This window comes from Sus scrofa, chromosome 13 (genome assembly GCF_054392235.1).
Source record: "Sus scrofa isolate SSC_HxYL_T2T_F1_AM1 chromosome 13, Sscrofa_HxYL_maternal_Yorkshire_Landrace_v2.0, whole genome shotgun sequence".
Lineage (NCBI taxonomy): Eukaryota > Metazoa > Chordata > Mammalia > Artiodactyla > Suidae > Sus > Sus scrofa.
Window position 1 is genome coordinate 36908871 of NC_139395.1, and position 22578 is coordinate 36931448.

Consider the following 22578-nt stretch of genomic DNA (forward strand, 5'->3'; position numbering starts at 1 on the left):
AAACTTTGGGGAAAAAAAAAAGACGCTGACTTTATAATGATAAAATATCATGGAGGAAGTCATACTGAAAGATGTTGTTATGTACTCCTAAAGGGGGATATGAAGAAAATAGGATTTTTTTTTAAGGTTTGCTCCATGCAGAATATTTTACTACTGGAGAATTTAGTTTATCTTTGATTTTAAAAAGTTATTTGGAGAGTGAGACTCATGTAATATTCTTTTGACTCCTTCCAAAAAAGAAAGAAAAAGATTCATTTAAAAAAAACCTTAATGATAGCAGGGCCTGAGATGAATGTTTATTTTCTCTGGCTTTAGTGATGATTATTATCATTAACGTGACTGTTCTCAGCAGTCTCTAGTGCAGGGCAGTAACATTTCTGATTGTGTGAACCTGGAGCATGAATGTAGACAGTTTATGAATACCCTGCTTTATGAACTAAATCATGTAGACTAAACATTCTAAAGTATTGCCTAACTTCCTAAACTCCATGACCAGGTTACCTATGAGTTGAGAGCCTTTTTCCTTTCAGGAAGGCTGGTTAGCTTCTGGGCATAGTCCAAGCTGCTAGGCCTTAAACAGCATCCCCAATTAATCTTAAGTGCTCTACAAATCCATCATTTTCTGTAAGTGTCTTGAGGTAGTGGTAAAGTATTGGGAGACACCAGTCTAAATGGTACTGGACAGATCCAGTGGTCTTTAAGGATTATTATTAAAGAATATTATTATTATTATTATTATTATTGTCTTTTTAGGGCCACATCCACATCCATTATTATTATTACTATTATTGTCTTTTTAGGGCGACATTAAAGAATATTATTATTATTGTCTTTTTAGGGCCATATGGAGGTTTCCAGGCTAGGATTCCAATCAGAGCTGTAGCTGCTGGCCTGCTCCACAGCCACAGCAATGCCGGATCTGAGCCACATCTGCAACCTACACCATAGCTCACGGCAATGCCAGATCTTTAACCCACTGAGCGAGGCCAGGGATCAAACCTGCAACCTCGTGGTTCCTAGTTGGATTCATTTCTGCTGCGTCATTACGGGAACTCCAAGAATATTAACATCTGGAACTAATACCACTTTGTAAGTCAGCTATACTCCAGTAAAGTTTATTAAAAATAAATAGAGTTCCCGTTGTGGGTCAGTGGTTAATAAATCCGACTGGGAACCATGCGGGTTTAATCCCTGGCCTTGCTCAGTGGATTAAGGATCCAGTGTTGTAGTGAGCTGTGGTGTAGGTTGCAGACATGGCTCAGATCCTGTGTTGCTGTGGCTCTTGTGTAGATTGGCAGCTACAGCTCCAATTAGATCCCTAGCCTGGGACCCTCCATATGCCGCGGGTGTGGCCCTAGAAAAGACAAAAAGACAAATCAATCAATCAACAATGCCACCTGTTGGATAGAAAAAAAGAATATTATTTAGAAAGTTTATCTTCTTTTATTATAGAATAGTCAAAAAAGACTAAATATGGTTATGAATGCAAAAACTAAGAGTAAATGATAACCAGCTTTATAATCAAATTCAGGAGATATTTAAGTTTTAATTAAGATGGAGAATGAGGAGTCCCGTCGTGGTTCAGCAGTTAATGAACCTGACTAGCATCCATGAGGATGTGGGTTCGATCCCTGGCCTCGCTCAGTGAGTTAGGGATCTGGTGTTGCTGTGAGCTGTTGCCTGAGTTGCTGTGGCTCTGGCATAGGCTAGTGGTTACATCTCAGATTGGACCCCTAGCCTGGGAACCTCTGTATGCCGAAGGCGCAGCCCTTAAAAAAAAACAAAAACAAAAAAAAACCAAAGGGAAAAAAAAAAGATGGGGAATGAACATGGATAATCTTCATGAAGTCACTAAAACTTTGAACTTTCTTTAACAAAATAAAAAATAACAAAATTGTGTTTGTTGAGTTTACTTTGTGTCAGGAATTGTTAAACATTTATGCTTATGATCTTATTTAATTCTAATGGCAAGGAGACACCTTCACTCAGAGTCTATTTACTTTTAAACACATTTATGACAGGTTGGTTGTTAGCAAATTAAGAACAGTGTGTATCCCTGAAAGGGGTAGAATGCTTACTGTGGCTGGGTATCATGAAAGCAGCAGAACATCAGAGCTGATACCAAGATAGAAGAGAGGGAGAGAAGCAAGCCCAAGAGTTTATGGAGCGTAGCATTCCGTGACCCCTTTATTACTGAATAGTACATCCTCTGTAAATCAATAGATTTTCATATACAATGTAATGATTGTGGCAGGGATGTCATTAAAAAGTATTACTCATTGTCCTTATTTAGGAAAGCAGAAAAGTGTAGTATATCTATTTCAGGAAAATTTTCTGTTAAATTGTTAACTTTTAAATTGCTTAGTGCACCACAAAAAATTCAGCTAATCATTCATTCTCCAGAGGAATGTAGGTAGCTGACATTTTACCTCAAGCAGATTTCTAAAACTCAGATATTTGAAAATAATTAGTATATGCCACCATGTAATAGAGAAAAATATATTTTATGAAACAGTGGGTATATTTGAATATTCATCTTTATCTGAGAAGCTATGAAATAGTTTTATTGGATCATAGTTTTAGTGTTTTAGCAGTGTAGAATGATTCTAGAATCTAGTATTACACTCTTCTTTGTATGGATGAAAGAGCAGGCATGAAACCTTAAATTATTTGCTCCAGGACCAGTGGCTAGTTATTAATAGTCCTGTGAGATTATTATAGATACAAAACATTGGTCTCTCCAGCTAATTTTCTGTCATATATTGCTTCATTTAAGTTTATATACTGTTAAAACAGTATGAGATACAGAGAACAACTAGTGGTTGCTAGAGGTGAGGGAGGTGTGTTTACAGCCCGGGGAATATAGTCAATAATATTTTATTTTATTATCTTTTTTTAAAGATTTTTATTTTTTTCCATTGTAGCTGGTTCACAGTGTTCTATCAGTTTTCTACTATACAGAAAGGTGACTCAGTCACATGTACATATATACATTCTTAGCTTCTTTCACTCAGCATAATGATTTTATCCATGTTGTGGTTATCAGTGGTTTGTTCCTTTCTGTTGCTGAGTAGCAGTCCTCTGAATGAATATTCACCTATTCATGGATACCTGGGCTTTTTCCAGTTTTTCGCTATTAAGAATAAAACTACCACAAACATTACTGTAGAAATCTTCTTGTGATGGTATGTTTTCATTTCTTTCTTTTTCTTCTTGAATGTTATTGATTACGTATTGATGTTTTTTGATGATTTCTAGAATATATTATCTATGTAAAATGATGCATATATTCATAAGCATTGGGTATTTGAAGAGCTTCTCCCATTAGATTATCATTATCGTATTGCCAGGTTAAGATTAACTTGAACAAATGTGTACTAAGTACATGCTTTGTGGAAAGCACTGTGGCAGGACTACAGAGATAGAGAATGTGAATCCTGTTCTAAAGGAACATGAAGTCTAGGGTGAGAGTGTCCCTGCTGCAGATATTATGATAGTTTTTAGTGCTACCTACATATGAGATGCCGTTTAAATGTTTTTACTCATTTAGTCCTCATAACACTGCTACTGAGTAGTGTTGTTATTTCTCTTTTACTCAGGAGGAAATTGAAACAAAGAGCTCTTAAAGCTAGTAGGTAAAACCTGGGATTGAAATCAGGGAGTTTTGGTTCAGGGTCTATGTTCTTAACCACTGTGCTGTATGGTGTCTGTAGTTATTCTAGGGCATAAACAGTTAAGTTAGTTGTTATATTGGCAAATATGTAACTAATGGTCAGAATGCAGTAAGTGCTCTAGCACTGGTAGTGCTTAGGATTTTAAGAAAGCTTATTTCTGATGGGTGAAATCTGAGGTTTCCTGGAAGAGCTGAAATCTGGGCTCAGTTTTGAAGGATGTCTGTTTCCACATGCAGGGAAAGTTTGGGCAGCAGTACCGAGCCACACAAAGATGCATTTGTTCCGGGAACGGGGAGTCACCTGTTAGAACTTAAGTTTTTGTTACATGGAGGGATGCTTTTTTACAGAGAAATGGGTCTTGGGAAGTTAGAACCTTGAATATAAGCTAAGGATTTTGAACTTTATATTAAGTAGGAGTGAAACGATCTGAATTATGTTTTAGGAAGATAATTCTGGTGACTGAGTGACAGGGGCAGATTGGTAGGTAAGAGATTGGAGGCAAGAGAACAGAAGGCTGCTGCGGAGACCCAGCTGACAGAGGATAAAGGTCTCAACAACAACACTGTTAGGGAAATAAAAAGGAGGAATTGAAAACAAGGTAAAGTGGGGGGCAGAAAGGAGTGAAAAGTAACTGTCTGGTCATTTATTTTTACTTACACATTTTTTCTCCTTCTCATTTCTCTTTCCCATCAGCTTTTTAAAAAATGAGTTATGGGAAGTTCCCATTGTGGCTCAGCAGAAACAAATCTGACTAGTATCCATGAGGAAGCAGGTTCGATCCCTGGCCTTACTCAGGAGGTCAAGGATCCGGGCTTGTCAAGAGCTGTGGTGGAGGTTGCAGATGTGGCTCAGATCTGGCCTTGCTGTGGCTGTGGCTACAGCTCTGATTGGACCCCTAACCTGGGAACCTCCATATGCTGCAGGTGTGGCCCTAAAGAGACTAAATAAATAAATAATGCATCATCATTCTACATAATTAAGAGAATAGCTCTTGCTTATCACTGTTTCTAGCATCAGGCTCACTGATCTGTGTAGAGGGACTTTAGCTCAGACTTTGTAACTGTCCTCCATGATTTTTTTTTTTGCCTTTTTTAGGGCTGCACCCTTGGCATATGGAGGTTTCCAGGCTAGGGGTCTAATCAGAGCTGTAGCCGCCAGCCTACACCAGAGCCACAGCAACGCGGGATCTGAGCCAAGTCTTTTATTCCAGGTAGATAGAATGGCAAGTAGTGCAGAGCTGGATATGACTTTGCCTGGCATTCTGTTATTGAACAGAATGGGTTCACTGCATATTATCCTCTGCCTGAGAAGGGTGATCAGGAATCAGCGCCTCCATGAAGACTCCACATTCAGCCCCACACTTCACACTTCTCAGTATATAAGCACAGTTTAGGCACTGGGTATATACTGGTGGCAACAGCTTCCAGGGATCTTAGCAATTTAGTGGACAATTCTCCGAGCACACTTGTGGGGTCAGCCAGGAAAGTATGGCTTCCTTCTTTTTACAGATGTGAAGACTGAAGGGAATTGACTTAGTGAAGGTCATTCCAGTGCTTGGTGACAGACTTGGGACCTGTACCCCAGTCCTCTGACCCCAGGTCCAGCACCTTTTCAGAAATAACCAGTTGTCTCTTGTTTTTCACAAAAGAGCGTATTATGTAAAATGTCAGCAATCTAAATTAAATGTGTTAAGCTTTTAATAGATCATTGCTGTTGATAGGGGATAATATAATTCTGAATATGTATTTTAACCCATGTGTTCTGTTATGTTTTGGTTGCAGTCAGGTGACACACAGTCCTTTGCACAGAAGCTCCAACTCCGGGTACCTTCTGTGGAGTCTTTGTTTCGGAGCCCAATAAAGGAATCTTTGTTCCGATCTTCTTCTAAGGAGTCTTTGGTACGAACGTCTTCTAGAGAGTCCCTGAATCGACTTGACCTGGACTCTTCTGCTGCCACCTTTGATCCACCCTCTGATATGGAAAGTGAGACTGAGGACTCTCTAGGGAATTTAGACAGCCTCAGCAAAGAACAGTTGATACAGTGGTTGCGAAGAATGGAACGAAGATTGAATGGCTACAAAGGAAAATGTTCTGAGGTAGGAACATGACTTTTGTGCCTGTATGACAATTTCCTTCCCCATTCTCTATTCATAGTACTGTATGGCTTATATGCGTGGAGTTGGCTGCACTGTTTCCCTAGTTAGGTTGGATGCTAATGGTGAGAGGCCTAGGGCAGAATCTAGTTAGAGACTTTCAGTGGCACAAAGGCCCTTTGGCAAGACTCTTGTTGCATTGTTGGAGGAGGTTGTAGTCTGTCGCCTTCTGGTTCCCACATTCCATGCCCCTCTCTTTTCTCATCTCCTCTGTCCAAGGCTGGCTGGACGCCCAGTGCAGAGTTCCTCGTCTTTCCTCCTCATGTCCCTTCCCTTGTTTATCTTCTGAGTCTTGTGGCTCCAAAACGATTTCTTCTCCAGCCAGATTCTATTATTTCTGACTCCAGTTATGTTTTAGGTGATCTGGTTCTCTTTTTGTTTTTAGGGCCACACATGTGGCATATGGAGCTTCCCAGGTCTAGGGGTCGAATTGAAGCTGTAGCTGCAGGCCTTTGCCACAGCAACATGGGATCCAAGCCACATCTACAGCCTACACCACAGTTCACCACACGCCAGATCCTTAACCCACTGAGTGAGACCGGGGATCAAACCCACATCCTCATGGAACCTAGTCAGGTTCATTAACCGCTGAGCCACGAAGGGAACTCCAGTGATCTGGTTTTGTGACATTTTGGGTTCACTCTCATTGTACTTAATGTGAAATTTGCCTCAAGCGAAACTTTTAACTAATAAACCCCTTGAGGATGACAGTCTTGTTTGGTCTCAGAGAGGAATGAAGTGGTGCTGCTCCATCTCTCCTTCTGGTCCTTCAGGAACATAGTACCTTCCCTTTGGACTGGATTGTGTCAGTTGCCCTTGCTGTCCTGTGCAGTTAAAACAGTTCTTCCTCAGGAAAGCCTTTCTGGAGCAAGCTGCCCATGGCTCGCTTTAAAAAAAAACAAAAACAAAAATGAAACAACATGTATTATTTGTCTTAACATTTATAAATTAGAATTGCAGTTAATTTTAATTAATGAATAATAAAGTTCAAAGTTAGTATACAAAATTAGTTATCATCTCTATTTCCAGTTATGGCTATAATATGGGTAGTTTTAACTGCAACCAAAAAAGATGGTAAAACTAAATGAAATATATAACATATCTTTTCAAAACTATAATGTGCTGACAGAATAGGAAAAAATTATTAGGCGAAAATCTGTTGACTAGCTGAAACCCAGAGATGTAAATAGTGCATTAAAATCACGTATTTCATGAGGGACTTATGGAGTCTGGCAACTTTTTCCTTTATTTTTTTTTTAATTTTAATTTTTTATTTCTGTCAAAGTTAATAATGGTCCTGAATTGTTTGTTTATATTTGTTATTTTCAATAACTTATCCCTGGCTTTTAAGTTTGAAGCTGGGATTGCTGTATAGTTGGTATTTAAGTGTACAAGACACTATTTTTGTTGATGTTTATGATGCTATTTAATTTTGCACCATCTCTGTGAAGTAGATATTCATTAGCTCTGTTTTGTAGAATAGAGTTGAAAGACCTATAGAGGCTTGATCATAGAGATACTAGCTTATAATCGCATAGGTAGTGGTTGACAGTCTCTGCATTGATTTTAGGTCTTTCTGGTTGTTTAGAAACTATTCCATGCTACCTCAGGTAAAATCAGCTTATTAGGGATGAAAAGAGCTGTTCTCTGAATCAGGGTTTTGTACGTACCCGAGCAGCTCTCTCACTGAGATATATTGAGAGTCAGCCCTTGGTACAAGGACACAAGGGTTTTTAAAAAAAAAAAAGAAAAAGAGCCCTACTTTCCTTTCTACTGTAGGTCCCTAGGATGATCGTGCTGTAGGTGACATCTGACTGTTATGTTAACTCTTCCACTCCCCTCCCACTTTTTTATTTCTTGGCCACCCCACAGCATATGGAGTTCCCCGGCCGGGGATCAGATCCAAGCGGCAGTTGTAACCTATGCCACAGCTGCACCAACCCCGGATCCTTTAACCCACTGTGTCTGGCTGAGGATCCTTCGCTGATCCTGTTGAGCCACACGTGGAACTCTCTCCACCCCCCCCACCCCTTTTTTTTTGAGTCCCATTTTCCCATCCCGTCAAGATGATAAGAAGGGGAGGATCCTGGTCTTAGGCAGAATTTTGGTTGTTTTAATTCTATTGCTGGACTTTGTTTCCATTGTTGCCCACCTCTTGACTCAAGACATCAGCAGACACATTTGGGGGTACACAGCAGTCTTCCAAGGAAAATGGCAAGGTTCAGAATTGGCGAGACAAGCTGTAGCCTGTCTCTTCAGAGCCCACCAGCACTTCTAAAGTGGTCCAGATAATTCATTGGAGGCATGTCCTTAGCCTTCCGATGAGTAACGCTGTATAATGTACAGGTTTAAAAGGATTTATTAGTCTCTGATTTCAACAAGTTTTGGCAGAATGTTTAAATATCCAAGGTACACGGTTAGCGACCTCTTTAAGACCGAATTACCAGTCTTCCCCTGTTGATTATAAATTCTATTCCTCAGATTTTTTACGGAGCCATAGTTATAGGTCCTAAAACCAGAGGAACTTTTAGAGATTACTTTATCTATTATAGCCCAAAGCAAAAATCATCTGGCGAGCTTGTTAAAACATACTTTGCTGAATCTCCACCCTCCCTCCACTTCTCATTCAGTTAGTTTGGGGTGGGGCCCAAGAATTTCTGTTTCTTGCAGGCTCCCAGGTGATGCTGTTGCTGAATCAGGCACTGATCTGTAACCACAGTTTGAGTAGCCTTTAGGCAAATTGGCTCTAGTCCCCACCTGTGAATTAGTATTGCAATTTAAAGAGGTATGTGTTTAAGGTGAAATCAAATGGAGATTTCAATGTCTATTTATAGAGTCAAATTACATTTTATTTTTTAGAAATATATTTCTTATGTTAATTAATTTCATCTGTATATGAATCTAATTAAATTATCTCTAAAAGGATTCCTTTGATTTATTTTCTGACATTCATGATGAGATGTTTTAGTAGAGTTTAGAATAATTAATTGCATTTATGTAGAAATGACTGATGTTATTAGTGACTTTTTCTTTATTTTAGCTTGTTACAGCTTATCAGACTCTTCAGAGAGAGAAGAAAAAGCTACAAGTAAGTGATTTGTTGGCTGTTATATTGATGCATACATAATTTTAAAATGAGAAAGGATCTTAAAAGATAGTTCTAACCCTCGTTTTTTTGTTTGTTTTGTTTTGTTTTTTTAATGTCTGTACCTGCGGCCTATGGACATTCCTGGGCCAGGGATTGAATCCGAGCCCCAGCTGTGACCTATGCTGTACCTGTGGCAGTGCCAGATCCTTTAACCCACTGCAGTGAACCAGGATTGAACCTAAGCCTCTGCAGTGACCTGAGCCACTGCATTTGGACTCTTAGCCCACTGTGCCATAGCTGGAACTCCTAACCCTCACTTTTTAATAATTCTTCACATGAACAAAGTATTTAACCCATTTTATCATTGGGGATTTTGATAAGGAGAATGAGTGAGAAATCCCAGAGATTTTCTCTCTGGGAGGGATGGGCTTACTTGAGTTTTTAATCTCTACCGTATGTAAGAGGTTTGGATTTAAGGCACGTTTGCCTCTTTCAAGCATGTTTTCCAGCATCTCAGTCTGCAGGCTGCATCTTTGTTTTAGTGATAAAGAGATATACAACTTTGAAGCCTTCTTTTCTACTTTTTAAATATTTGCAGATATCTCTGTTTCTTATCATTATGTCAAGGTCCAAAAACAAGCATCCTCTCCTCTATTTCCTGAGGCTGCTGTTTGTAAAGTCCTTGGTTAAGTGTGTGGAAAGAAGCTATTAGATCTCTTCTGATGACCCCCTCCACCCCTCTGTGTCATCCTTTTTATGGCCAGGGATTTCCCACCAGGAATCCCAGGTGATAATTTACAAATCAGAGCTAAGGGAAAATATCTACTCCAGTTCAGATATTGGTTCTATGTTATTTGTAAAATGCAGATAGTCCTACTTTTTACAGTAAAAGTTACTTAAAACGGTTTAGCTTCTTGTCCCATTGAAAGACAATTATATAACCCAGAAGTTATTTGTAAAGTAAGTTTTTGTGAAAGTAATTCCCTCATGTACATTATTTTAAAATATTTAATCTGCCATCAATATTAGTCTCCATTAAGTACAACATTACATTTTCTGGCTTTGGTTTGGAATATAATCAATTGAGAATGGTAACACTAGTTATTTATTGCTAGTTCAGTGTTCTAATTGTTCATAAGAAGTGTGAAAATTAGATTATTTACAAATAAAATTTTTATTTTGATAATATTTTCTTAAACATATGGTCTACAGAAATGGGGTAGTTCTTTAGATCTTATCTAAAAATCCACGTATTTTTAATATTCCATAAATTCATTCTCAAAAGGTTATGTTATCCCTAAATTCTGTGACTACCTTGGTAGTGTTTCTATGAATTGTCTATGGAGTTTTATTTCTAGATGTATATAATTCTACCACTAAGTGGCAGTAGAGAATTGTGGTTTCATAGTTGCAAAAGCAAAGGGTATTGGAGATAAAATCCAGTGAATTGTGATCTTTTTTACTTGTTTTTCACTACTATGTCATGTGGTTGTTTGAACCAGCTGTTTTTTTCCTTTTTAATTAAAGGGTATATTAAGTCAGAGTCAGGATAAAGCACTTCGGAGGATTGGAGAGTTGAGAGAGGTAAGTTGTGACTAGCACTTTGAGAATAGTAAGTAAATCTCTCATATTTATCTGAACTATTGTATGTATTGGGATAGTTTAGTATACAGCAAATTGTAATGAAAACTAACCAGCTGAGCCAGCAAGCCCAATTCTTATGGTTTTTATTTGTGTGATTTCCCTAAGATATATATTGTTGGTGGAATTATAGGCAGTCCTTGTTTTATTGCCCTTCACTTGATTGCGCCTCAGCGATCCTGCATTTTTACAAATTGAAGGTTTGTGACAGCCCTGCATTGTCAGATGATGGTTAGTATCTTTGAGCAGTAAAATGTTTTTAAAATTAAGTTATGTACATTTTTTGAAAAACAGAATGCTATTGCACACTTAATAGACTGTAGTTGTAAACATAATTTTTTTTTTTTTTTTTTTGTCTTTTTGCTATTTCTTGGGCCGCTCCTGCGGCATATGGAGGTTCCCAGGCTAGGGGTCCAATCGGAGCTGTGGCCGCCAGCCTACGCCAGAGCCACAGCAACTCAGGATCCGAGCTGCGTCTGCAACCTACACCACAGCTCACGGTAACGCCGGATCGTTAACCCACTGAGCAAGGGCAGGGACCGAACCCGCCACCTCATGGTTCCTAGTTGGATTCGTTAACCACTGCGCCATGGCGGGAACTCCCTAAACATAATTTTTGTAAGCACTAGGAAACAAAAAAATTTGTGTGACTTGCTTTGTCGCAATACTTACTTGACTGTGTTGGACTGGAACTAAATCTCTATCTCTAAGGTGTGCCCATAATGACACAAGAATGTCTTATTTAGCAATAGTTTATCATTTGCCTGCATAAACAGTAAGTGGCAACTTTTAAGGCTAGCCTGTCCCTTTTAGGTATTTCAGGCTTCTTTTTGTTTCTTCCAACCAACAGTCTTTTTGGTGAAGTAAAATAAAAATTATGTTCATTGTGCTTTGGGTGGTGGAGTAATTTTTATAGTGATGTATCAGAATCCAGGCAAATCTTCATTATTTGGGATCATGCTTTGCTAATTTCTATTTCTGTCCTATCTTTTAATGGATGGAAAATTGGCTTAGAGTGGTTAGAGGATACCATTCCGTATCTCTGTGATCATTTATCATAAACATTTTAATATCTATTAATTGTAAAATATAACAAATCTAGAAAATCACACACAGAAATATGTATAGCTTACCTGTATATGGTGAACACTATTGAATGCACCCCCAAGGTCAAGAAATAGAATGTTGCTAGCCATGTCAGGAGCCCCTTTGATCTTCCCAGCCCAATCATAGCACCTTCCCTTTCTTCAGAAGTAACTACCATCCTAACTTTCATTGTATTTCCTTGTATCTCTTTGAGGTCTTATCACCTCAGTGTATATATACCTCTAGACACCACATCTTGCTTGTGTAAGACAGATTTTTGGGGGGACATATTTTTCAAGTTTCTTTAAATCTGCACATCTCCTGCATCCCTTTCTTTTCCTTTAGTTCATGTCTTGAAGAACCTGATGATAAATTAGAGGATTCAAAATTACTCATTTATCCCAATATTATAAACATAGCACACTTGGAGCAACAGTGCTAATCTGCCACCATCAATTATGATTACTGAAATTACATAGATTTTTATATGCTATTCCAATTCTTCCAACATTTAAAAAACCCTTTTCTTCCTGCATTGCAGCAGGCTGCATTGTAGGTCGCAGATACTGCTTGTATCTGGTGTTGCTGTGGCTGTGGCATAGGCCATAGCTGCAGCTCTCATTCCACTCCTGGACTGGGAACTTCTGTATGCCACAGGTGTGGCTATAAAAAAAAAAAAAAAAAATCGTTTTCTGTATCTATACTGTAAGATCATAAGCTATTACATATATATTCTTTTCCTTTTAACCTTTGCAGTGTATTTGTTCTGTGGGCATATTTCATGTTCCCCAGAAAGAGAAGGGGCCCTAGCTGTTATTCTTTCTCACCTCCCCCAGCCTCTCCATTGTATGCCCTCTCATCCTCACGTGTGCTTTTCTGAGTCCTAGCACTTCTCTGATGGGTCTTAGATGTCATACTAGAAATGTGGAGTCTTATGGTGATTAGGAGTTCAGGTTTTGTTTCTTCTCAGTCACTTCATATTACTAGAAAAAAGGTGCTTTTAGAACTTTCATCCAAAAAGTTTGTCTAAGTTAAAGTTGTTTGACACATTCTACTCATCAGAATTTCTCTATGAGGAAATAATCAGAAAGATCTTATAAAACTTACGCATAAAAATATTAATCCTAGGGTTTGTTTAATTTTGCACACAGTCTAAGTGGCCAACAATATGATAATTATTCAGTTGGTTGCTATATTTTGTAATATTATAGAACCATTATTATCATGCTAAAAAGTTCAAATAGTATAGATTTGCATTGAAGGTAAGTTTCCTAGATACTGAATATATAAGGGTTGATAAGACAAGATCCTTGACTGAATGAAGCTTATTTTCTGAAAGACATACATTATGTGTGTGGGTGCGCACATACATATGTAACACACTGTAAGTAAACAGTTCTATTAGGAAAAATAAAGCAAGCATAAGGGGATGAAAGTTGAGTGAGGTCTTTAGAGAGGGTGGTCACAGACTGGTTACTCTTTAAAGAATGGATTATAGTGGGTAAGAAAGGAAGTGAGATCCTGTTAAGAGACTGTTGGAGCTGTAGTGGTGGTGGGGACAGAAAGGGTGAGAAATGAGCAAATTAGCTGTCCACTTTGAGGGTTTGCTGATGATTGGATGTGTGGGAAAAGAGAGGAGTAGTCAGATTGATCTCAGGATTTTTGGCTTGAGTGACAGTGAATGGTGGTTATCATTTGTTGAAATAGGAACATTGGGAGAAGGTGAGATTAATTGTGAAAAAATCAGGGTTCGATTTTGTTTGGTTTCAGAGTTTGAAAGTAGTGTCACGTGGAAGAAAGATTAGATTTGTTTTTACTGTCACCAAAGATCTGATCAAAAGAGCTTTCTGAAAGTGGGAAATAACCTCAGACACTAGGGTCCAGTTTTGGAGCTAGTGTGATCCTTATCATGGTGGTGTTGGATAGCAGGCTGGCCAACCTATAGTTAGGATATAAATAGACAGTTCTTGATTTCCTTTATATTTGTGGTCTTTTTTGTTCATGGAGTGCTTATTGGTAGAATAGTCTAAGGTGGCAGGAGAAGGGAGAAGGTGACATGATTAAAAGATGTTGCCAGGAGTTCCTGTTGTGACTCTGCAGTAACAAAACCAATTAGTATCCATGAGGATATGGGTTCGATCCCTGGCCTTGCTTAGTGAGCTAAGGATCTGGTGTTGCCATGAGCTGCACTCTAGGTCACAGATGAGGCTTGGATCCTGTGTTGCTGTGGCAGTGGCTGTAGTATAGGCTGGCAGCTGCAGCTCTGATTTGACCCCTAGCCTGAGTACTTCCCTACCTCAAGTGCAGCCCTAAAAAACAAAAACAACAACAACAAAAAGATGTTGCCATTATATCCAAGGACTTCTTAAGATGAGGAGGTGAAAACATTTAAAACCTCCAGATGGTAATATAAATTGAGAAGCATTTGTGGGCTGTTAGGGATGCCATGTAACAGAGTCTAGTATGGTAGAATGTAGAAAATTATTTAGAAGAAATGAATTTTAAAGAAAGTAAAGGATTGCGTTGTATTAAGGTGATGTGCAGCTGTTCTATACTAATGAATTGGCCTGTGCAGAATGATGGGGACAGTGAAATCCAGACTTTTGGATCATCATGGACCAGGAAATTACTTTTCAGTTCCTTTCATAAATAAGGGAAAGGAGAATTGTCATAGAGCTAGTTTTATTTTTTCAAGTGAGGACATTGAGAACAAGGAACCAGATTATTTTATTGTCATTATTTCATGAAAGAAAGGGTTTTTTTTTTAAATAACAAGAAAAGTTAGGAAGGACACAGTGTCAGAATAAAGTACAGTTGTTTAGATGAAAGAAATTTAGATCTAAGAAAAACTCTCTGCATTGGCTTTTTGTGTCTTTTTTTTCACCATGGATTGGTGAAAACTTCATTTTGGACATGTCTCAATCCAAATACCAGCATTTGGAGACTCCTCTTGCAGGGGCAAGTCAAGCCAGGAGTCTTTAGTGGGAGGAACAGTGAATAATGTGCTTAGAGATCTTAGGGCAGTGTGGGTGTGTGAGAGAATAGAGGACAGTTAGTACCTCAGGGTGTGAGAACGAGTAAATTTGAAACAATTCAAGAAGCGTATGTTGCTTATAAACTCTTGAAAATATTGTCTGAGGAAAGTTCTCTAGCAGAGGTGTGAGGGACGAATTAAATCAGAGGAAGGCTTGAGGTAAGAATTCTCTCCAGAAGGTCCTGAAGGAAATTAATCATCAAAGTTATTAGAGATTAGATATGGTTATGGATGTGGAAAAAGGACCTAAACATTGTAAAGAAAGTTATGAGAGAATTTGATAATATATAAGGATCAGCAAAGATAAGTAAAATGTGACTTGCAATATTTTGAGCTTAGGGAATTAGAAAAGTAGGAATCCTATAAAAATAGAGGTGTTTTGATGGGCTAGTCAGTAGGTTCCAGGTGTGAATCTAGGGCATTCTAATGAGCAAGTGTAAGGGAGAAGCATGAGGACAGAACTCAGCCCAGAGGGACAGTTGGTGAGAGGATCAGTGAGGGATGTGGTGGGAGCTCGAAGAGACAAGAATATGGATAGGAGCCCTGAAGCCACAGAAAGTAGGTACCTCACTTGAGGAGGTAGTTATTAGTGACTGGTGTGGTAGGCAGGTAAAGATCATTGGATTTAGTTCCGAAGGTTCATTAATGATCTAAGGAAAGCAGTAATTAAGTGCTTTCAGGAAGATGAAATGTCACTGTTTGTTGATCAACTAGGTCAACCTTTTCATTTGAGGAAGCTTTTGATTTTGGCTGTTGATCACTTTCATGTATTGGGAGGAGGAAGGCTCTATTGATTATCTATTTAGTGTGTAACAGTTTAGTTTTAGAGCAAGTGAATATAAGATAGCACAAGTAGTAAGATGTCTTAAAATAGAATAAAGTTTTACCTTTAAGTAACTAATTTTTTAATCCTCTCTACATATTTATCAATTCAGCAATGATTAGAACTCTAAAATATACTTTCTCTTCTTGGATCTTCATACTCTTTAAGGAATAAAATCATTTGTTGTGGTAAGTACTAATGTTTTAAATGCTGATTAGTCTCTAATTATTGTTGCTGATACCTTAAGAGTAATGCAAATGTGGATTGGTTGTTTTTTAAACTTTGAAAACTTCAAGTTTGTACTTTTTGTTTTATATATTGAAAACTTCCTGTGAATATTTTATGTTTTAGGAGCTCCAAATGGACCAGCAAGCAAAAAAACATCTCCAGGAGGAGTTTGATGCATCTTTAGAGGAAAAAGATCAGTATATTAGTGTTCTTCAGACTCAGGTAGAAAAAGAAAAAGTGTGGAATTTTTGGATAAAGAAGAGTAAAGGGGTTTTGATGGGATATCTAATAGGTTCTGGATGTTTTTTTTAAAATGACCTACTTTTGAAATTCTTTGCTTTTCATCAGTTCATTTTAAGGATAATTTTTGATGTATTGTATCTTTTGGCTAACGTATCATTGAAGATAGCAAATATCAAAATCTCCAGCATTGGGAATAAATTTCTTATTTTGATTTTTTCTCCTCATTATTGCAAAAAGGATATCTTTTACTGTATCCCTTCTCTGTTTTTTTTTTTTTTTTTTTGGCCATGCCCATGGCATGTGAAAGTTCCTGGGACAGGGATTAAACCTGCGCTGAAACAATCACCCGAGCTGCTGCAGTGACAATACTTAACCTACTGCACAGCAAGAGGACTCCTATCCCTTCTCTGTTTTAAAGAAAGTACTGCTGCCATAGTTTCTCCTGATGTTTTTCTAATGAAGGATATGTTTTTTAGGTTTCTTTGCTGAAACAACGATTACGAAATGGCCCAATGAATGCTGATTTATCAAAACCACTCCCTCAGATGGAACCACAGCCTGAAGGTGTCTCAAAAGAGAGCACAGAGAGTGATGCAGAGCCAGTAGGTAAGCTTCAGCTTTTCAGAAGGTTAAAAACCAGAGAAGGATGTTGAGAGATTCTAGGTCATGAACTGAGGTAAAAGCAAAGTGTCCCTGACCCTAATGTTTCCAGAAAGATGCATTGAAAAGCAGAATTCAACTCAGTCAATTTTAAAGATCTTACTGATTTAATTTGATGATACATGGATCAGGTAGCATCTCATCTAGCAGAGAGAAGCGATTCTAGGAGTTGTGCAAAACAAAAGATTTCTGTAGGCAGAAAGGAGTGGGACAGGGAGGTTACGCTAGCAAAAAGTGGATTGGTTGTGACAAAGTCCCTTTCTTTAGGGGAGGTCTTATCAGGCAGATGACCTCTTTAGAGTTGATCAGGCCATTCCTGATTGACTGGTTTAATGTTCCATTTCTGGGAGAGGCTGAAATTGTAATAGTCTCAGTTTGGTGTTGTGAGGCTTAGCATAAGCCTTCATTTTGGGCCTGTTGTCTTATTTTTAATAGATGCAAGAATTTTTGTTGTTTTTTGGGCTCTTTGTCATTATTCAGGGGAAAGTAAGTAATTATAAGTCTGTGAATAGCACTACATTTTCATTGTAATTGAAATTCATTACATTATACTATTTTATTGATAGCAATAGCTAGATTTCATATAAATAGGTCAGACCTGCTCAAGATTAAGGAATGTACTGTTCATCATACTTAACTATTTTAGTTTTGAAGTAATATTGCATATATATACATTCAAAGATGCTGACATTTGTTCTATTATTTGCTTTCTAGTTGAAAAAGAAGGAATAGTTAACTTTTGCTTTAAAATCCAATTATATTTCCATATTCTCTGATACTTTGAGGTACCTGTTCAGGAAAATTTCCACTGTCTATCCACTAGCTTTCTCTCAGAGATTTCTGGTAAACGTTTGGTCCAGCCAGTGCCGGAGCAAGGTGCTGAGCAGCCATCTTTCTGAGCAGCCAACCTTATAAGGGGTCTTGAAATACCCCTGGGCTACTTCTTAAGTGTAAGGAGTTGGAGAAAGCGGTACTTACCAGAACTCCTCTCTGGAAGAGATTAGAATGCTTTGGAAGGAATACTTTATTAATCTTTTTAGCATAGGAGCTAAGACTCAGGGGGCACTTTTGAAGAGCAAAAGATGGTCATGAAACTTTCTTTTAAGGGGGGTGGTATCAGTTCACATTAGTTAACTAGTGAGTGTGGTGTGCCGTTTGAGGTGGGGTTGGGTCACAGAAGAGGTGAATGTACTACTCAGTTTCTCCAGGTACAGATCATACAAGCAGTGAAAGAGTAGAGGTTTGACAGTGTTCCCCTCTCCTCACTCTGGTTCTGGTAGAAAGCGTGGGCTAGGAATATACTCCTGTGTGCTGACAGTGCTGGGAGCTGTTCCCAGGGAGCCCTGATATTCCTGGCTGACTGTCCCTGCTTGTGCTGCTTTGTGGTTAATGGTAGGAGATGGAACTTCTGCTAAAACACTGGAAATACTTCAGCAAAGAGTTAAGCGTCAAGAGAATCTACTCCAGCGCTGTAAGGAAACAATTCAGTCGCATAAGGAACAGTGTACACTATTAACCAGTGAAAAAGAAGCCCTGCAAGAACAACTAGATGAAAGACTTCAAGAACTAGAAAAGATGAAGGTAAAAGAGCAAATGAGTGTGGTTGAATGTACCCCTGTAAAGCTAGGACCACCGGCCCCAGCGTGGCCTGCACCTTTGGAAAGCCTTTCCCCTTCCTCCATAGACAGTGTGGCGAGGCCCCCGAGCACCCTGGGCTTCATAACACTTAGCATACTTTGAGCCAGCCTGAGTACTCTTCTCCTATTGGACTTGTAGGAGTATTCCAATTAGATAAAATGTTTAGAGTTCTCATATGAGGAGAAGCTTTATTAGAGATGGAAATGAATTTTTAAAATTTTTTTAGGAGCTTCATATGGCTGAGAAGACTAAACTTATCACTCAGTTGCGTGATGCAAAGAACTTAATTGAACAGCTTGAACAAGATAAGGTAAAACAACAAAACTTATGATATTAAAATTTGTCAAGGGGCCCCCAAATTCATTTTTGGAAGCAATCGGAAGCATTCAGACTTCTACTTTCCAAAATTATTATAGCTGCTTCCACAAAAAATCTTTTTGTTTTAATTTCTACGTTTATATAATTATTAGCATTAGTTTTATATCATGTGAGGTTGATTCTCTGTGATTTCTTGAACTCAGTCATCATTTTGATTTATAACAGAATACTGTTGCAAAAGAAATTAGTTTATAGTAATAACTACTTTTTAGAGAAAAGTTAAATTATTTATAGTGAAGCCATTATTAACTGTGAATGATATTAAGTATTGTTTCTCAGATATAATAGAAATAGATTATTCTCTCAGATAAACTGCCTAAAAAGTAAAGAAGTCATAATTGTACACATTAGCCTAAACAGAAATTTCTGCAAATAAGCTTTAGAATGTATAGGTGAGAATGGCATTTTAGAGTTGGAATAGCAGTTTCAACTGTGGCAGCAGACAACTAGAAAATTCATGAGCAAGCAGTTTTGACTAAAGTCAAGTTCATGGGTCCTTTTTTTTTTTTAAAGTAGCTTCCCAGTTAGTTCCACACCATCCACTATTTTCTTTAATATGGTACTTTATAGCCACAGTATTTTAAGTGACCATGTAATTAAGAACATGTAAGAGCTGTTCTGCTATTGAAATGTATTAGCAATCTTTTCATTCTATTTATTTTTCTAGATTCTATTCCTCAAAATTCATGAAGGCCGCCTTTAAAAAAAAAACAACACTTTTTATTATGAAAAAATTGAAACATTTACAAAAGTACAAAGATTAATAAAATGAATTTCCGTGAACCTGTCACTCAACTCTAGCAGTTAACATCTCATGGCTGATTTTATCTGTACATTCCTAACCCCCGTTGTCCTCAACCCAGGATTGCTTTAGAGCAAATCTAAGAAATTTTATCATTTCTTCCATAAGTATTTTAATGTAGCTTTAAAATAAAGGGCTCTTTTTATTTTTATAAAAATGTAACCACATGATCACATCTAAAAATCTAATAGTAATTCCTTAATGTAATCAACTATATGACAGTTTCAGATTTAACTTTTTGTCTCATACATTTTTTCCCCCTATTTTTCTGAATCAAAATTGAGATGAGGTTCTTTCATTGCAATTGATTGATGTGACTCTTTAAGACCTAACTCTATAGGTTTCAGTGCTCCACCCCCCTTTCTCTCTCTCTCTCTCTTTTCCATTGTGATTTGAAGGCCCACAATTTTGTTTGAAACTCTTTATAGTCATATCTGGTTTTTAATCTGTTCATTAACCTCAGCCCACTGGAAGAGTCATACCCTAAAGCAAGGGTTGACAAACCCTGGAAGTAAGGTGATACTCTTCTTGATATCATAAAGTGCTGTCAGAGTCTTACTTTTCAAGAGATGAGTTGAACCACCTATTTTTTTATTAATTACAGATGACTGATTTAATCTGTGATATTTGGTTATATTTTCCCCATAGCAACATTCATTTCTTATGTAGATTATCCAGAAAGTGGGAAGATAGTACCAATTAGCAAATTGGAGGAATGGCATTGCCTCACTGACAGTAATAAGGAGTGTGTTGGGACCAGAGGCTGTCACAAGAGGAAGGAGAAAAACCAGGTAGATCTATACCACAGTCTTGGTCCATCCACTGTGGCAGCAGTAACATTACACTCTCAGCAGCCTCTAAGGCTTTCTCCCTATGGTACCCCACAGTTCAGTTCAGTAACTGTATGTAGGTCACGATTAGCTCTGAGCCAAGGACAAAAGGCTCTATTTTGTTCATTATAAACTGTTTACTCTGGTAGCAAAAATTATAGTAAACATTTATAGAAAGATTATAAATCTTTAAACTTTTTAATAATGAAAAGATACGAATTATTATTAAAAAAACTTTTTACATTAAAAATACTCCGATATGCCAGGTAACTGAAGTTATTGTGGTATATAGTCTAGTATATGCTACAGAACCCAAACTTCAGTTTGTGAAATACTGAAGTCTTACACTGTACTTAGTAAGAAACATTATGTTTTCTGCCCTTTAAATTGTGTTTAGTATGTGCTATTGATAATGCAGTTTTGTTATGCAAATGCTTTAGAGTCTGCACTTCTGTTTAGGGAATGGTTATAGCAGAGACAAAGCGTCAGATGCATGAAACCCTGGAAATGAAAGAAGAAGAAATTGCCCAACTTCGTAGTCGAATCAAACAGATGACTACCCAGGGTGAGGAATTACGGGAACAGAAAGAAAAGTCTGAAAGAGCTGGTAAGAACTCAGGGGTTACTTGTTTTTCGTTAGAACTCAAAAAGTCATATAAAGTGCTTGACCAACCAACATTTAGAAAAATTAATTAAATATAGATAAAAATGTTTAACCGTAGATAGTGTGGCCTCTTCCTCAGAAGAAGCAGGGGTTGGTAAACTATAGCCTTTGGGTGAAATGCAGCCCATGCCTGGACGATTTTTGTAGAGCCTGCAAAGCCTAAAGCATTTATTATCTGGCCCTTTATAGAAAACGTTTGCTGACCACTGCCCTAGCCTGTCAAAATTGAGGTTTACAATTTTGGAACTCCCCAAGTACGCACTGCATGGTACATATTAAATGACTGCTGTCTTATGGATGCTCTAGGGTAAACAAAAAATAGAAGATATAGTCTGCTTTATAAAAGAATATTGGAATAATTCAGTGTTATATGTAACAGCATTATGTTTTGACACAGTAAATGATAGGTTGTAAAGTATAGAGCCCAGCATGGTCTTCATAGGAAAGAAAGAAGAGACACCAGAAAGAGGAGAGAGCAGAGTGAACTGATACCTTTAGGTTAGTGAGGATGTGAGTTTTGAGTTGACCCTCAAATAATGAATGGGCAGAAGCAGAGAAGTGGGGGCCATACACATTTCAGATATAAGAACATTAAACAGGCCACAGTGACCATAGGAAGCATGTGAATCAACTGAAAACCATTCTTGCCGAAGTGAGAAATGAATTTGGATTGTGAAGGAACTATTAAAATCTTTAAAGGTGAGTAGCTGAGTTTAGCCTTTTGTGTACAAAGAAGCCAGTAATAGGAAAGCATAATGGGATGGAATCCAATGTTTTATATAGAAAAGAAATGAAGTGGGAAGTTAAACTTAAAAGCAAAAGTAGAAACCTGGGTTTTGGGAACTGAGAACTTTGGCCACCTTGACTAGGATGGTGGATCTGGGAAGAACAGTCAAATCTGCAGAATTTGGCATCCGATCAACTTGCTAGAGTCTAAGATGACTTCATAGTTTTAAGTTTAGGATACTGAACTTAAATAATGTGAAGTCAGGAGTTACTGCTGTGGTGCAATGCGGAGGTGTGGGTCCAAACCCTGGCACAGCACAGTGGGTTGAAGGATCCGGTATTGCCGAAACTGTAGCATAGGTCACAGCTGTGGCTCAGATTCAGTTCCTGGCCTGGGAACTTCCATATGCTCTTGAGTGAGGCCATGACAAGCAAATAAATAGAATTTAAAAAATAAAAATAATGTGAAGTCAGCATAAGAATGTAAGTGGGGATACTAAGGAATGGAGTGAAGTGAGTTTGCTTAGATACTTTGAATTTGAGCCAATTATGAACTTTCCAAATGGAATTGACTTGTAGGAATTTGGAAATAAGAAATTATAGCTTCTTTCAGGAGTCATTAGTCTAAGGGTGAAGCCTCTGGTTAAATCTGTAGAAGAGGCTGATTTTTCCAAAGGATTAATAGCAGTGGTAGCAGTGGCAGCATTGCTTCTGCTGCTGATTTTTTTTTTAGGGCCACACCTGCAGCATATGGAGGTTCCCAGGCCAGGAGTCGAATCAGAGTTACAGCTGCCAGCCTATATGCCACAACCACAGCAACTTGGGATCTGAGCCATGTCTGCAACTTACACCACAGCTCATGGCAACGCCAGACCCCCAACCCAAGGAGCTAGGCCAGGGATTGAGCTCA

General features: G+C 38.1%; 1 protein-coding gene across 12 annotated transcripts in view; it reads left to right on the top strand.

Moving 5' to 3' along the window:
- Positions 1–22578, top strand: part of GOLGA4 (golgin A4) — a 121440-nt gene that overhangs the window by 38819 nt on the left and 60043 nt on the right. For 7 of the 12 annotated variants that reach the window (XM_084987693.1, XM_005652395.4, XM_084987699.1 and 4 more), the window contains 8 exons: positions 5456–5770; positions 8868–8915; positions 10443–10499; positions 15851–15949; positions 16447–16576; positions 18027–18211; positions 18495–18578; positions 20738–20885. In XM_084987693.1, coding sequence (XP_084843819.1) covers positions 5456–5770; positions 8868–8915; positions 10443–10499; positions 15851–15949; positions 16447–16576; positions 18027–18211; positions 18495–18578; positions 20738–20885 — 1066 coding nt within the window. The remainder of the gene's footprint in view (positions 1–5455; positions 5771–8867; positions 8916–10442; positions 10500–15850; positions 15950–16446; positions 16577–18026; positions 18212–18494; positions 18579–20737; positions 20886–22578) is intronic. The other 5 variants (XM_084987695.1, XM_084987696.1, XM_084987701.1 and 2 more) reach the window with 1 other exon arrangement.